Raw genomic sequence first — 15647 nt, 5'->3', positions numbered from 1 at the left:
GAGCTGTCGTCGCGAAGAAAACGATGTTGCAACAGTTTCCATGGTTATTCGACGTGCTGAAACCGAATATGATGTCAGATTTAGTCTAGGTGCAGCCAAAAAAAAGTGATTCCCACGATGTCGTAAAAACGCATATGTATAATCGACTTTTTCTCGAAGACAAATCGTTCAAACGCAAACTTAGCGCATTGCACTCGTGTAGTTCGACGAGACGAGGCTATTGCACGCGGTTTCATCGGCCTACGACAATGTGTACTAAAGTTATATGCCATCATATCGAACGCGAATATCAACTTCTATAATTGAGTTTTTCGTGAGCTGTGGTCGCGAAGAAAACGATGTTGCATCAGTTTCCTTGGTTATTCGACGTGCTGAAACCGAATATGATGCCAGATTTTGTCTAGGTGCAGCCAAAAAAAAGTGATTCCCACGATGTCGTAAAAACGCATATGTAAAATCGACTTTTTCTCGAAGACAAATCGTTCAAACGCAAACTTAGCGCATTGCACTCGTGTAGTTCGACGAGACGAAGCTATTGCACGCGGTTTCATCGGCCTACGACAATGTGTACTAAAGTTATATGCCATCATATCGAACGCGAATATCAACTTCTATGATTGAGTTTTTCGTGAGCTGTGGTCGCGAAGAAAACGATGTTGCATCAGTTTCCTTGGTTATTTGACGTGCTGAAACCGAATATGATGCCAGATTTTGTCTAGGTGCAGCCAAAAAAAAGTGATTCCCACGATGTCGTAAAAACGGATATGTTTAATCGACTTTTTCTTGAAGACAAATCGTTAAAACGCAAACTTAGCGCATTGCACTCGTGTAGTTCGACGAGACGAGGCTATTGCACGCGGTTTCATCGGCCTACGACAATGTGTACTAAAGTTATATGCCATCATATCGAACGCGAATATCAACTTCTATAATTGAGTTTTTCGTGAGCTGTGGTCGCGAAGAAAACGATGTTGCATCAGTTTCCTTGGTTATTCGACGTGCTGAAACCGAATATGATGCCAGATTTTGTCTAAGTGCAGCCAAAAAAAAGTGATTCCCACGATGTCGTAAAAACGCATATGTAAAATCGACTTTTTCTCGAAGACAAATCGTTCAAACGCAAACTTAGCGCATTGCACTCGTGTAGTTCGACGAGACGAAGCTATTGCACGCGGTTTCATCGGCCTACGACAATGTGTACTAAAGTTATATGCCATCATATCGAACGCGAATATCAACATCTATGATTGAGTTTTTCGTGAGCTGTGGTCGCGAAGAAAACGATGTTGCATCAGTTTCCTTGGTTATTCGACGTGCTGAAACCGAATATGATGCCAGATTTTGTCTAGGTGCAGCCAAAAAAAAGTGATTCCCACGATGTCGTAAAAACGGATATGTATAATCGACTTTTTCTCGAAGACAAATCGTTAAAACGCAAACTTAGCGCATTGCACTCGTGTAGTTCGACGAGACGAAGCTATTGCACGCGGTTTCATCGGCCTACGACAATGTGTACTAAAGTTATATGCCATCATATCGAACACGAATATCAACTTCTATGATTGAGTTTTTCGTGAGCTGTGGTCGCGAAGAAAACGATGTTGCATCAGTTTCCTTGGTTATTCGACGTGCTGAAACCGAATATGATGCCAGATTTTGTCTAGGTGCAGCCAAAGAAAAGTGATTCCCACGATGTCGTAAAAACGGATATGTATAATCGACTTTTTCTCGAAGACAAATCGTTAAAACGCAAACTTAGCGCATTGCACTCGTGTAGTTCGACGAGACGAAGCTATTGCACGCGGTTTCATCGGCCTACGACAATGTGTACTCAAGTTATATGCCATCATATCGAACACGAATATCAACTTCTATAATTGAGTTTTTCGTGAGCTGTGGTCGCGAAGAAAACGATGTTGCATCAGTTTCCTTGGTTATTCGACGTGCTGAAACCGAATATGATGCCAGATTTTGTCTAGGTGCAGCCAAAAAAAAGTGATTCCCACGATGTCGTAAAAACGCATATGTAAAATCGACTTTTTCTCGAAGACAAATCGTTCAAACGCAAACTTAGCGCATTGCACTCGTGTAGTTCGACGAGACGAAGCTATTGCACGCGGTTTCATCGGCCTACGACAATGTGTACTAAAGTTATATGCCATCATATCGAACGCGAATATCAACTTCTATGATTGAGTTTTTCGTGAGCTGTGGTCGCGAAGAAAACGATGTTGCATCAGTTTCCTTGGTTATTCGACGTGCTGAAACCGAATATGATGCCAGATTTTGTCTAGGTGCAGCCAAAAAAAAGTGATTCCCACGATGTCGTAAAAACGGATATGTATAATCGACTTTTTCTCGAAGACAAATCGTTAAAACGCAAACTTAGCGCATTGCACTCGTGTAGTTCGACGAGACGAAGCTATTGCACGCGGTTTCATCGGCCTACGACAATGTGTACTCAAGTTATATGCCATCATATCGAACACGAATATCAACTTCTATGATTGAGTTTTTCGTGAGCTGTGGTCGCGAAGAAAACGATGTTGCATCAGTTTCCTTGGTTATTCGACGTGCTGAAACCAAATATGATGCCAGATTTTGTCTATGTGCAGCCAAAAAAAAGTGATTCCCACGATGTCGTAAAAACGGATATGTATAATCGACTTTTTCTCGAAGACAAATCGTTAAAACGCAAACTTAGCGCATTGCACTCGTGTAGTTCGACGAGACGAAGCTATTGCACGCGGTTTCATCGGCCTACGACAATGTGTACTCAAGTTATATGCCATCATATCGAACACGAATATCAACTTCTATGATTGAGTTTTTCGTGAGCGGTGGTCGCGAAGAAAACGATGTTGCATCAGTTTCCTTGGTTATTCGACGTCCTGAAACCGAATATGATGCCAGATTTTGTCTAGGTGCAGCCAAAAAAAAGTGATTCCCACGATGTCGTAAAAACGCATATGTATAATCGACTTTTTCTCGAAGACAAATCGTTCAAACGCAAACTTAGCGCATTGCACTCGTGTAGTTCGACGAGACGAAGCTATTGCACGTGGTTTCATCGGCCTACGACAATGTGTACTAAAGTTATATGCCATCATATCGAACGCGAATATCAACTTCTATGATTGAGTTTTTCGTGAGCTGTGGTCGCGAAGAAAACGATGTTGCATCAGTTTCCTTGGTTATTTGACGTGCTGAAACCGAATATGATGCCAGATTTTGTCTAGGTGCAGCCAAAAAAAAGTGATTCCCACGATGTCGTAAAAACGGATATGTTTAATCGACTTTTTCTTGAAGACAAATCGTTAAAACGCAAACTTAGCGCATTGCACTCGTGTAGTTCGACGAGACGAGGCTATTGCACGCGGTTTCATCGGCCTACGACAATGTGTACTAAAGTTATATGCCATCATATCGAACGCGAATATCAACTTCTATAATTGAGTTTTTCGTGAGCTGTGGTCGCGAAGAAAACGATGTTGCATCAGTTTCCTTGGTTATTCGACGTGCTGAAACCGAATATGATGCCAGATTTTGTCTAAGTGCAGCCAAAAAAAAGTGATTCCCACGATGTCGTAAAAACGCATATGTAAAATCGACTTTTTCTCGAAGACAAATCGTTCAAACGCAAACTTAGCGCATTGCACTCGTGTAGTTCGACGAGACGAAGCTATTGCACGCGGTTTCATCGGCCTACGACAATGTGTACTAAAGTTATATGCCATCATATCGAACGCGAATATCAACTTCTATGATTGAGTTTTTCGTGAGCTGTGGTCGCGAAGAAAACGATGTTGCATCAGTTTCCTTGGTTATTCGACGTGCTGAAACCGAATATGATGCCAGATTTTGTCTAGGTGCAGCCAAAAAAAAGTGATTCCCACGATGTCGTAAAAACGGATATGTATAATCGACTTTTTCTCGAAGACAAATCGTTAAAACGCAAACTTAGCGCATTGCACTCGTGTAGTTCGACGAGACGAAGCTATTGCACGCGGTTTCATCGGCCTACGACAATGTGTACTAAAGTTATATGCCATCATATCGAACACGAATATCAACTTCTATGATTGAGTTTTTCGTGAGCTGTGGTCGCGAAGAAAACGATGTTGCATCAGTTTCCTTGGTTATTCGACGTGCTGAAACCGAATATGATGCCAGATTTTGTCTAGGTGCAGCCAAAGAAAAGTGATTCCCACGATGTCGTAAAAACGGATATGTATAATCGACTTTTTCTCGAAGACAAATCGTTAAAACGCAAACTTAGCGCATTGCACTCGTGTAGTTCGACGAGACGAAGCTATTGCACGCGGTTTCATCGGCCTACGACAATGTGTACTCAAGTTATATGCCATCATATCGAACACGAATATCAACTTCTATGATTGAGTTTTTCGTGAGCTGTGGTCGCGAAGAAAACGATGTTGCATCAGTTTCCTTGGCTATTCGACGTGCTGAAACCAAATATGATGCCAGATTTTGTCTATGTGCAGCCAAAAAAAAGTGATTCCCACGATGTCGTAAAAACGGATATGTATAATCGACTTTTTCTCGAAGACAAATCGTTAAAACGCAAACTTAGCGCATTGCACTCGTGTAGTTCGACGAGACGAAGCTATTGCACGCGGTTTCATCGGCCTACGACAATGTGTACTAAAGTTATATGCCATCATATCGAACGCGAATATCAACTTCTATGATTGAGTTTTTCGTGAGCTGTGGTCGCGAAGAAAACGATGTTAGTAGTAAGTGGGCACGATTGGCGAATTTTCTTCCAGGAATCGCCCCCCTTCCCCCCTTTTTCCAGACGTGTCCGAACACGTTTTCCCCATTGTCCTTTGAGGAGGACGTCGCCGCTCTAGGGCCCCCTGGGGTGAGGGTCCCCAAAAGAATGTCTTTGTTCGACAGGAAGTGGGTGGTGGGCGGGTGGCAAGGAATGCGGGCAGGTCCCAAAACGCCTGAAAGCATTCCATTGTTATGCAATGGAATGTCGTTCACGTGTTAAGGGAAACTGGCCCATTATTTTTTTTTTAGATGGAGGATTGCGCAATGCCCTGGCATGAATGGCGCAGTAAATGAATGCTTTTTTTTTTACAGGTTTTTTTAGGATAATAAATTTTCCCTTTCTATGGAAGACCGTTGGAAAAGTTCTCAACGATGTCTCCTTTTTTTTGACTATGTTTTTCTCTCTCTCTCTCTCTTTTATTGCATGTTGTTTCCTTTTAAAAGGTTTTTTTTTTATTTAAAGTTCAAAAATGTTTTTTGCCTTCCGTCTTTTTTATACCTGAAAAGATGTTGAGGGTTTTTGTAATAAATAATTAAACATAGGGTTTAAATTTTATCTTTTTTTATATTTCATAAAATCGTAGGTTCCATTTTACAAATGAGTTACATAAAATCATATGTGTATGGTTTTTCAATATGAGGGCATTCTGTAAGCCCCTCCCGCGAATTTATCCAAATAATTGTAACAATTATGGAATAATTCTCCAAATAATTGATACAAATAACCAAGATTTTCGTGGGGTATTGTACGTCGAAGATCATCGCGAGCCAAGAGATAAATTTCCTCGAAATTTACGCGTATGCGATGATGAAGATCCTCCGTGGCAGGCATTCTATTATAATCCATATAATTCATAGCAATTCCTTTAATTGATTGTACAAGCGATTCCTTATATTCCTTGAGAGGCAATGTCTCCAAGAAATCCAGCCACTGATTAATCCATGCAGCCTTGTTTTTCAATGTATTGATGCTCTGTCCCATCATCATTATGGGAGTCTGATTTGCATCATCATTGCGAACAAAGGTCACGCAGGGATTTTCAAAACTGCGGTGGAATTTCACGTTTATGGCCCCAAATTCCTTTGCAGGTAGATTGTGGTTGATCTTTGGGTGGAACTTCTCAGGGTCAAAGTAATCGGTTACAGCATCCAAATCGTTGAAAAAAAGGGTCCATTCTTCTCGTGTCATTGACAATATGGCGCGTTTCGGGCGTACGCCCATAAATTGCACAACCGGGACGAATTGACCGAAACACGTAACTTTTAAGCCGACACGAATTTGTTTTGTCTCTGATCTATTCAAAGATATAACTTGAGACAAGACCACATGCTGTTCAGCATCACTGAATCCCTTTTGTTTGTTGCTCTCCATGTTGAAAAAATGAATGGGTGAAATCAGGACGACTGAATCAAATCCACCGCGAGCACCCGCGTTTTATAGCGCTACGTATGAGAGTGGAGGGGGACAGAATCCCCCACTATACGCATGACAGACCTATAACCGTCACACATTATCCCCCACCGCAGGGAGTTCTGTGGCGGCGGCGTCACACATGCGCCCCACTTTCGCGGTTTTTGTATGTTGCGCGGCACCCCCCACTCTTACCATGGAACCTTCCTATACCGATTTTTTTTGTTAAATCGAGTGACGCGTTTGTTGTCATTCGTTAAAAGGCATTGCAATAGTAAAAATGTCTAAAAACTTTGCAAGTTACGATTTAGAGTCCCTTAAAAAATATCTCGCGGGTCGCGAATCGTATGAGGGACGACAAAAGCCTCAATTTCGCCAGAAAAGAGTACGCGTATGTGTTGATAAATATACCGATGATGATTACCTAGATAGTGATGACATGTGCAGTCCAACAAAAGCGCGGAAAATCGCGATAGGGTCAGGATTGGAATGCGAAGTGGAAGATTTCCTTGTTGATCCTTCTTGCGTATGCAAATATAAATTTCTCGGTGAAATATGGAATAAAATCCATATCAGATATCGCAGGGATAAATTACACTCTCAAGATGAGGGCATAGACATGTGTACGACTTTTAAAGTATGTTACAATGAAGAACCTGCAGAATCTAATAAAGAAATCGAATCGAATTTTCAAATGAGATATAATCCTCCATCCTTGAGAAGCATTGCAATCGCGAATTTATTAAATGAAAAGAAATATGCGAAAAATGCAAAAACTTTGGCTGTGGTTACTAAAGCAATTGTGCATAATAGTGATGTATTATTATATAAAATGTCGAAGTCAAATGGTTTTTTCGACTGCATAGAACACACAAGATTATGCAAAGCAGGAGTGGGGGAAAAACTCTATTGGTACTACTTTTTTAGGGCGTGTGAGGAAGAATATTATCTCCCTGCGGGGGAGGAGACATTGGTCTACAAGAAAGGAAATGGGCCAATCATTGACCTTTCCTTTCAATAGTCAACAAATGCAAAACAAGTGGAGGGGGGGGGGGCGAAAAAAAGGAAAACTCGAGCATCCGCCCCCATCAGGTATGCAAAGGACCCCCCACCAAGGGCAAACCTTCAAAAAAGTGTGGAAAACTTAGCCCCTCCTCCTCTAAACTAGGGATGCATCAAGGACCCCAGTGAGATCATTTTACTGCATTTACGTTTTTTACGTCAAAATGACATCAAGTCAAATGAACTCATCTCCAAAATCCAGTTATCAATCAGGTTATCAGCCTGGAACTTTTAAACCTAAAAAATCTAAATATGGTGGAAACAAGGCCAATCAAAACGGAATTAAGATAATTAGTGATCGTGTAGTGCAATATAACAGTGATGAGAAAAGATCAATTGAAAAAATAGTGAAAAATGTGAAACTCCAACGACGTGAAATTTCCAAGACAGCCCCTGTCATAAATATTGACTTTGACCTCCAAACGGTTGAAAAGATGAAGAAAAAAAACTCAACCAGACGATTGGGCCATAAATCAGCCGGTAGCACTCAAAGTGGCTCTAAAATCCTGAAAGTCAATAATAAAAAAACAAGTGAAATCATGCAAGTGAGTACAGAAGAAAAAAAGTTATGGATTAATATGTTAGAAAAAGATCTTGATTTATTCAATCAAGTGAACTACATTGATAAGAAAAAGGATCTGAATAAAATACAGGCTCGCGAAAAACGTTTAAAACTCGCGGAAAAAAAGAAGGCCGACTTTATCGCTCGCGAAAAACGTCGCGAACTAGCTAAGGAAAAACAAAGACAATTTAGAGCTCGCGAATCAGAAAAAAATCGATCCAAGGACAACACATCGAAGGATATCATCCCTGAGCCCATGATGGAATTGGATTCATCGATCGAGATCATTCCCAGCACTCCATCAGTCATCAATTTAATCCTGGAACGCGAGGGTGAAGATGCTCAGCTTGGACCATTGAATTTCGCGACCTCAACCCCGAAAAGTAAATATTCAATCAATCAAACATATGAATTTTGAGATTAGATTGATTTAGGCTAATCTTGTATTGTTTTTTTTGTTTCAGAACCGCGAAAATCTATCGAGGAAATCGAGGCCGTTCTAGTCGCGTTGGGCGCGAATCTAGAACAAAGGAATCGCGAGGACGATTACGAAGGGCGATGGGCTCCAACGCAGCGCCAAAAAGAGCTTGATCAAATTGCGATGCAATTGGATCAAAGCGGGGATGATGATGATGAAGGATTGGCCATCCAGAGTCTTGATTTCACCCCGTTATCACCCAGTAATCGTTCAGGTTAAAAATTCATTAAACATGTCTGTATTTTTTGAATACCTGAAATAAAAGTCATACATTTTATTGCATTACCTGTGAGTCTTGACTTTTTTTATTGCTAGGCAAGACCCAATATTCCCTCTCCTGTCCCCAGCCCTTTTTTTTCACGTAGAAGCTAGGAGAAATTTCTCTCTCGCTTCTTCTTCGTCGGCGTCCTGTAGTCTTTCGTTTATTGTCTCTTTCCTTCTCGTTGTTTAGAGGGTTTAGAGAACAATTTTGACTTTTTCCTCGTCTTTCTACATAAATCCTTACCCCCATCTCCCTCTAACTTACGGTTTAGAGGGTTGAGGGCGAATAGTGGGGCAAAAGTTATATAAACCGTGAGGTTCCACTACTCGCCCTCTTTCACCATCGACATCCCGAGGACCATAGTGTACCTCTGTTTTTAGTGTTTTTGTGTGTTTTTTTATAAACAAAATTTAAAAAATGGTGACAGTAACTTGTCAAGGAGCGTGTCAAGAGGAATACGCATTGAGGGTAAGTGTTTTTTTTTATTTATTTATTTATTTATTCATTTTTTGCATGTTTCGCGGCTTTTGATAGGTGTTTCGCGGTTTTTAATTTTCAGTTTTTCGTGTAATTTTTTAATATTTTTTAATATCCTCTTGGTGCGGGGTATAAGTTTCGTGTTTTTTTTTGTGGGGTTTTTTTTTTTATATTTTTCAATATATATTCTCGTTGGGGGATATACGTTTCGCGGTTTTAAAATTTTAAATCCGCGTATTTTTTTCATTTTAATTTTTGCTGTTTTAGTTTTTAGATTTTTTTTTTCGTTTTTCGTTTGTTTTTTGTTTTTTAAATTCATTCTGTTTGTCTTTTTTTTTAATTTTTAATTCATTGTGCTTTTTTTTTTTTATTTTACAGATGCGAGCCATCCGGAGGGAGCGAGCCTATCTCAGGGCGTCCAATGAGTGGTTTCGGTGGGAGGACACCGAGGGTGAAGCCCTGGATGGCGAAAATATTTTCGCCATCAAAGATCTGCACGCCAGGGCCGCGAAATGGCTCGCGGATGCCGAGGACGAGGCCTACCTGGTAAGTTGTCTCTCTCTCTCTCTCTCTCTCTCTCTCTCTTCAACCCCCTTTATTCCCTTTAACCCCTTCCTGCCATTCCCATCAGTCCTCTCCTACAATACACCCCTTCCCCTCCTTAATTTCCTATAATTATTTCATATTAATGTATTTTTTCTTTTTTTTGTTGCAGGCCGGAGCTCGCTGGGAGGGAGGTGTCGGCCCAGACACCCCGAGAGCCCACTGGATCCGCGCTCTGAGGCGCGAGGGGCGCCAGTTTGAGGCCGAGGGCGAGCAGGTGCTCGCCCTCTACGATGTCGAGGATGCCTGGGCCCTCAGGATCCTCTTCGGGGAGGAGTCCACCCAGCCTGACCTGACGGAGGAGGACTGGTCCCTGGAGCAGTGGGACTGAGATCCCCCTCCGCCCCCCCCCCTAATAATGAATTAAAAAAAAAAATTTTTTAAATTGTATTTTTAATTTTAAGTTTTTTAAAAAATAAAACAAAATTTTTAAATCAATATTTACTTGTTTATTTATTGATTTATTTCCTTTAGTTTTAAATTAGAAAATAAATTTAGGAAAAAACAATTTGTATTTTAGTTTTAAGTTTTATTTTTTAATAAAATTTTTTTAATAAATATTTTCTTTTTTCTATTTTTTTTATTTATTTCCCTCAATTTATTTCCCTTAGTTTTAAGTTTAAATATTAAGAAAAAAAATTATATTAGCCTTAAGATCATTATTATTAAGAACGAAAAATGTAGTTTAGTTTTAATTTTTTTAATAAAAAGTTTTTTTTTTAATAAATATTTGTGTTCCTTTTTTTTTTTTTTTTAAAAAAAACATTTACTTCGTTTATTTTTAAATTATAATTAAATAGGAATTGGGTGGGGAAAAATTTAAAGGGAGACTTTTTTCTAGTTTTTATTTATTTATTTATTTATTTTTCTTTCTATAACATACATTTTTCTTACAGCTAATTTTCATTTTCGCGGGCCGCGGGTTTTTGAAACTTCGTATTTCAATTCGAAATACGAACGGCTAAAAACCCGCCCCGTCAAAGCTGACGGTGGCGCCCCCCCCCCCTGAGAATCGGTAACCCCTCCCAGAAACGTAGATTCCCAGAATTCCACAGTGTCGGTAAAAACGTAGGGCCGCCTCCTGACACCAGGAGGCTCTGCGCAAATGTAAACACTGTAGGGCCCATTTTTTTTTAAATTAATATCTAATGAACAAATAAACTTAAAAATATGTAATTTGGATATTAATTATCAACAAACGATTCCCTATCCCTTAATAATAACTATTCGAGTCTACAAATAAATATTAAGCGAGTGGAGGAATAGCCCCTACTCATTAAATTGTTTAATTAATTATTAAATAATGCAGGCCTACAAACGTTTTTCGTGCATAACAATATTATACAAAACTACTACAATCAATCTAAATGCATAAAATACTTAATTTTTAAAAAACAGTGTGCGCCAACTATCAGCGGTTCAGTCGCGGTTTTTTGAAACCATAGGGCAGTGTCGCGAAACCATCAAGCCGCCGTTTTGGGCCTGTCGCACGTACAATCTTACTCTCAGGTTTCGTGATGACGTCATGATACACTGTCCGACGAATACCATGATAGTCGATCTGGTAGGGATCTGCTTTATCGACAACGAGCGCGCGAATCGAGTCGTAATGAATTTGTTTACGCGATTCATAATTCAGTCTAACCCCTTTTATTTTGCTAACTTCCGCAATACTACCGTCCGGTTTTTTTACGCGATAAGTATAAAATTTAGGCCCCCCAGAGACAAAAGAAGTAATGAAACTTCCTTCTCCGTAGCCCTCTACTTCGTCGGTCAAATCCCCTAGAAAATTCCCTAGCGGTAATTCATTTGATCCATCGCTAACGTAAATTACCGAATCTGTATCATAATATAAAACACGTTCTTGCTGTTTTTCTAGATAAGAATATAACTTTAGACGCGCGTGAGCGGTTGTATAAGCCGCAATAACAACATTAGCCTTAGTGGACATTTCCGCGGCTTCGTTTAAATGTTTCCAGGACATGAAGAGAGTGTCGTTATCGACAGGAACAAGTCCTGTTACTTCAATTTCAGGATTAAACATTATATTTGCAAATTCCTCATGTGTTCGAATAATAGCTTTTTTTGTCAAGTTCTCCCTCTCCCCAAATTTACCCCAGAGACAGTTTAAACAAAGTTTTGCTACGGCTCTTAATCCGGCATTCTTTTGAATTTTATCTTTGTCAAGTTTTATACCTTCTCGCGTCTCATATTCAGCAATATATCGATTCTTTGATTCATCATCTACACACTCAGCAGGCCAATCCGAAGCCTCTTGTTTTATTTTCAAAAAAGTGTTAATGTATTCGGCAAATAATCCACCTGTTCGCGTCACAGGATTATAACGCGTAGTACTCTTATACTCCCAAAGCTCACTGATTTCTAATATTTTATACCCCATTTCTACGGCTTTACGAAGTTCTGGAGCGACCCAAGTTCCCAAAAATTCGCGAGCAGCGGGATCATCATGAGGGCAATTGTCTTGTACAAGATCATCGCAGCATGATCGACAGAGAGGGAACAGTAACTTTCCATGGGCTTTTACTGGTAAAACAGGGTGAAATAATTGACGAGGGGGTAAAACGCGACATTTCACGAGACCTTCTATCCGCGAAATATTATTATTAGGGCATATAAGCTGACAATCACGCCCCACATGGACAGTGGGATGTCCAATCGGGAAAACCCCTGTCTTTAAAACGTATGGGTATAACGAACAAACATCAACATAGCGAATTTTCTCATTATCTTTTACATCATAATGTGTTACGGTATTTCCTGTTCGTCCCCCGAAAAATGCATCGCGCGGATCCAGCGCTATAAACATTTGCTGATCAACGTTTTCTACAAAATTCGCCAACACATGATCTGTCTTTTTTTGACGAATAAAATCGCATTCCCACATTTCAACGGCTTCATAACCCGAGTGTCGCAATTCCCGTGTAATCGCCCCTGTTCTCTCATATCGGCTCTCTAGTGTATCCTTGTGACTTAACTCTTTATCTCTATTGAATTTGAAACACCGTGGGCATCCGTGCCAATAACATCCGTGGAACTGATATGCATATTTCTTATTATTATTCGCGGTATCCTCCCAAAAACCATCTAGACGCAGGCCTGAAGTTGTTCTGTGTTCACGAGTTCGTCCGGCATGTATTATTCGATGATTCTCGCAATGTTCGCGCCACAAGAGCCATTCAATTGCGATTTTCGACTGCGTTTTCCCTAACCGATATCCTCCCTGAGGTATAATGCCTATCTGCTTGTCTTTTAAGAAATTTGTTTGAAAAATACGCATGCATGTAGAAGCAATCGTTACACATTCTGTAAAAGGACAGACATTTCCAGCATTCATAATCAGTTTTCGAAATTCAACACAGGCTCGTCTCAAAATTGTAACATCAAGTCTGCAATAATGAAGAATTTCTTTACGAAAATCAAATTCATAATCTTCTTCGACACGATCATTATACCAGGATAAGAATTTTTCACGATCTTGTACTCCCATAGTGTCAGCACCATAATATTTTCTATCAGGTATAGGCCCTACGTAGTTTTGATTGTCTTTTGTATTGAAAAAATGTGGAAAATAGCCTTTCGCTATATTCCCCAATCCAAAAGCTTTCGGTAAACTTGCAAGAGCCATGTGAAAATAATTTAAACTGTCTATAAATTTATTATCCCCAAAATCCATCAAGATAATGTTTGTTCCGTTAATTATCGCTTTAATTTGACTGTTAATGCGTTTCATGACGTCTCTCAAAACGAATTGTGAATCATAGCCTTTCGCGTTATGTGCAATACAAACTACTTTTTTATACGTCTTACCCATCGACGTGATGTAATCAACAAATCCTCGCACAGGATCCTCACCATCGAAAACATTTTCCCGATGTTTACACACGCCACACGGATTTCCGTGATTATCGTTGGCGTTCACAATGTCATCGTCGGTCATATCTGCACAACGATCACACACAGTTTGGGCAACGCAAAGATTAGGAATGTGTACGTTGACGTCTGTAGTTCCTTGCAGAAGCTCATCCTGTCTGGTTTCAAAGTCGTAGAAAACAAACGCCACGCGTTTCAAAGTCAATTTTTTCTTGCTTTTTAAGGTGGGCATATAGCAGAGATGAGAAATATCTTCGTCCTTTTGACATACGTTGCAATAATATTTATGGCACACATGATTCTGAATTTTGCGATGATCAATTTTCGTATTACATTGGCCACACAATTTTATATAGTCACAGACGGTAGGGTTATTTCCGCTGAAAGATCCTGGTTTCTTATGTTGATCGAAGCACAATTGCCCGTGAAACTCCCGATTACAGTCGTCACACACTATTTTATCAACAATCGTAGAGTCACACGGAGGATTCTTCAAACACCTATCACAAGTCCTATCACAAACATGTCCTTGCGTAGTGTAAGGTTTGTTACAATGCTCGCAATAATACTTCACGCCAAAGAATGAAGGTAAATTTTGGATTGGCTCATAGTGGTTCTCTTCAGGATAATACACAATCGGTAAGGTATATCGGACGGTCATCTTTCTGCTAATCAATTCAGGTGTACCATCGTAGAGCACAGGGTGATCTTTTCCGTTTCTCATGAGGGAATAGACCTTGATAAGGCATCCTTCTTCAGCCAAGTATCGCTGATATTGAGCAACTTCCTGTAGACCACAGCCTTCGTCAGGAGCAATGACTCCTGCCCTTCGAGTTAGTCTTTCGGCCTCCTTACGTTGCATTTTTCCCTTGCATTGCCGGATTGCCTGCCATACCTCGTGGATCTTGCCCTTATCAGCTCTGGTTTTTAATTTTTCTGCATGTGCTTTGGCCACAACAAGTGATCGGGCTAGACACAAGCCATCTTCATTCGAAATCTGAAGGATACATTTTCTACTAAACCCTCTTTTCATGCCGTTTTCAAGGAAACCTTAACCTACCGGGGCTTCAGCCACGTGAAGTTTGATCCAAAACTTATCGGCACATCCGAAACCGTTTGCGCTCTGCGCGATAGAGCTGACAAGATTCCATAGATCTTGAAACTCATATCCTTTGATCGCACGTGGACTTATCCAGGCATTGTCTCTTTGCATATTTGCAAAATTGAATGTAAGGCACATTCGATTCATACCACGCCCTCCAGCCTCAATAATTTTATTATAGACATCACGAAAAGCTTCTTCAACCCAGTCGGCAGGGTCACGACTTTCAGGTAAAGGGTTGATTGCAAACTCCATCACATGTGTGTCGAGTTTGAAACGTGGAAGTCTCTGGCGTGATCGTCGTATTGTCCTTAAGGCCGGCAATCGATTTTCAATCTCTTCTTCGCGGCCATTTTGTTGATCTGAAATTGGGTTTAGTATTTTTCAATAAAAAAATATGCCTAAAATTTTTTCTCGGTATTATAAAAAGGTATGAAGCTAGATACTTACCATTCTGCTGATCTAGTAAATCTAGATTAAACTCTTCAACAGCTTCCAAAACCTTAGGGTCACTCACAACATTTTCACCACCACCACATTGAATATCAAAGAGCGCAGAATTAAAATTTTCGAATAAATCTCCATCAAAATTATTTTCAATGGCAAAATCACCGAATAACTCAAGATCAAAATTATTTATCCAATCAAAATCTCCCTGTGGAGGTGTAGTATTTTCTTCGGACGGGTCACTGGGCCCCGCTAAATCGTTGGGGTCCGACATTGTGAATGTCCCTTGGACGACTGCAGTTAGTGCGAGAAAATTCGGGCTATATTGGGAAAAGTCAGGGGTTTTACTGTTGGCGCCACAGGGGGGCTACTGCACTTCTTCGCCTTTTTTACCTGCCCCCGCCTACGCGCATTGTCCTTGTCCTAGTCACAGGCAAGCCCACTTGACCCCAATACAGGTGCATTACGTCACGCCCCTCTCTAGCATTTTCAAATCCATATTTTCGGATATCGTAAAATTGTATAAAATGATGAGATTTTAGTCATGATTAATCA

General features: G+C 40.3%; 1 protein-coding gene across 1 annotated transcript; it reads left to right on the top strand.

Moving 5' to 3' along the window:
- The first annotated feature begins 6967 nt into the window (after positions 1-6967).
- LOC135169151 (uncharacterized) lies at positions 6968-8529 on the top strand. Its single transcript, XM_064133887.1, has 3 exons — positions 6968-7815; positions 7924-8215; positions 8297-8529. The coding sequence occupies exons 1-3, from the start codon at positions 7435-7437 to the stop codon at positions 8527-8529; spliced, it is 906 nt and encodes a 301-aa protein (XP_063989957.1). The 5' UTR covers positions 6968-7434.
- Positions 8530-15647: the final 7118 nt, after the last annotated feature.

The sequence above is a fragment of the Diachasmimorpha longicaudata genome, chromosome 14 (assembly GCF_034640455.1).
Source record: "Diachasmimorpha longicaudata isolate KC_UGA_2023 chromosome 14, iyDiaLong2, whole genome shotgun sequence".
NCBI classification, from domain to species: domain Eukaryota; kingdom Metazoa; phylum Arthropoda; class Insecta; order Hymenoptera; family Braconidae; genus Diachasmimorpha; species Diachasmimorpha longicaudata.
Note: the sequence above shows the minus strand (reverse complement) of the source record. Positions and strands in the feature narration are given on the sequence as shown.

Excerpts from the sequence above, each read along its gene's own strand:
- LOC135169151 (XM_064133887.1), top strand. The coding sequence starts at position 7,435 with ATGACATCAAGTCAAATGAACTCATCTCCAAAATCCAGTTATCAATCA. Across the intron at positions 7,816-7,923 it reads AAACAAGTGAAATCATGCAA|GCTCGCGAAAAACGTTTAAA; the intron begins GTGAGTACAGAA and ends AATAAAATACAG. Across the intron at positions 8,216-8,296 it reads CGCGACCTCAACCCCGAAAA|AACCGCGAAAATCTATCGAG; the intron begins GTAAATATTCAA and ends TTTTTGTTTCAG.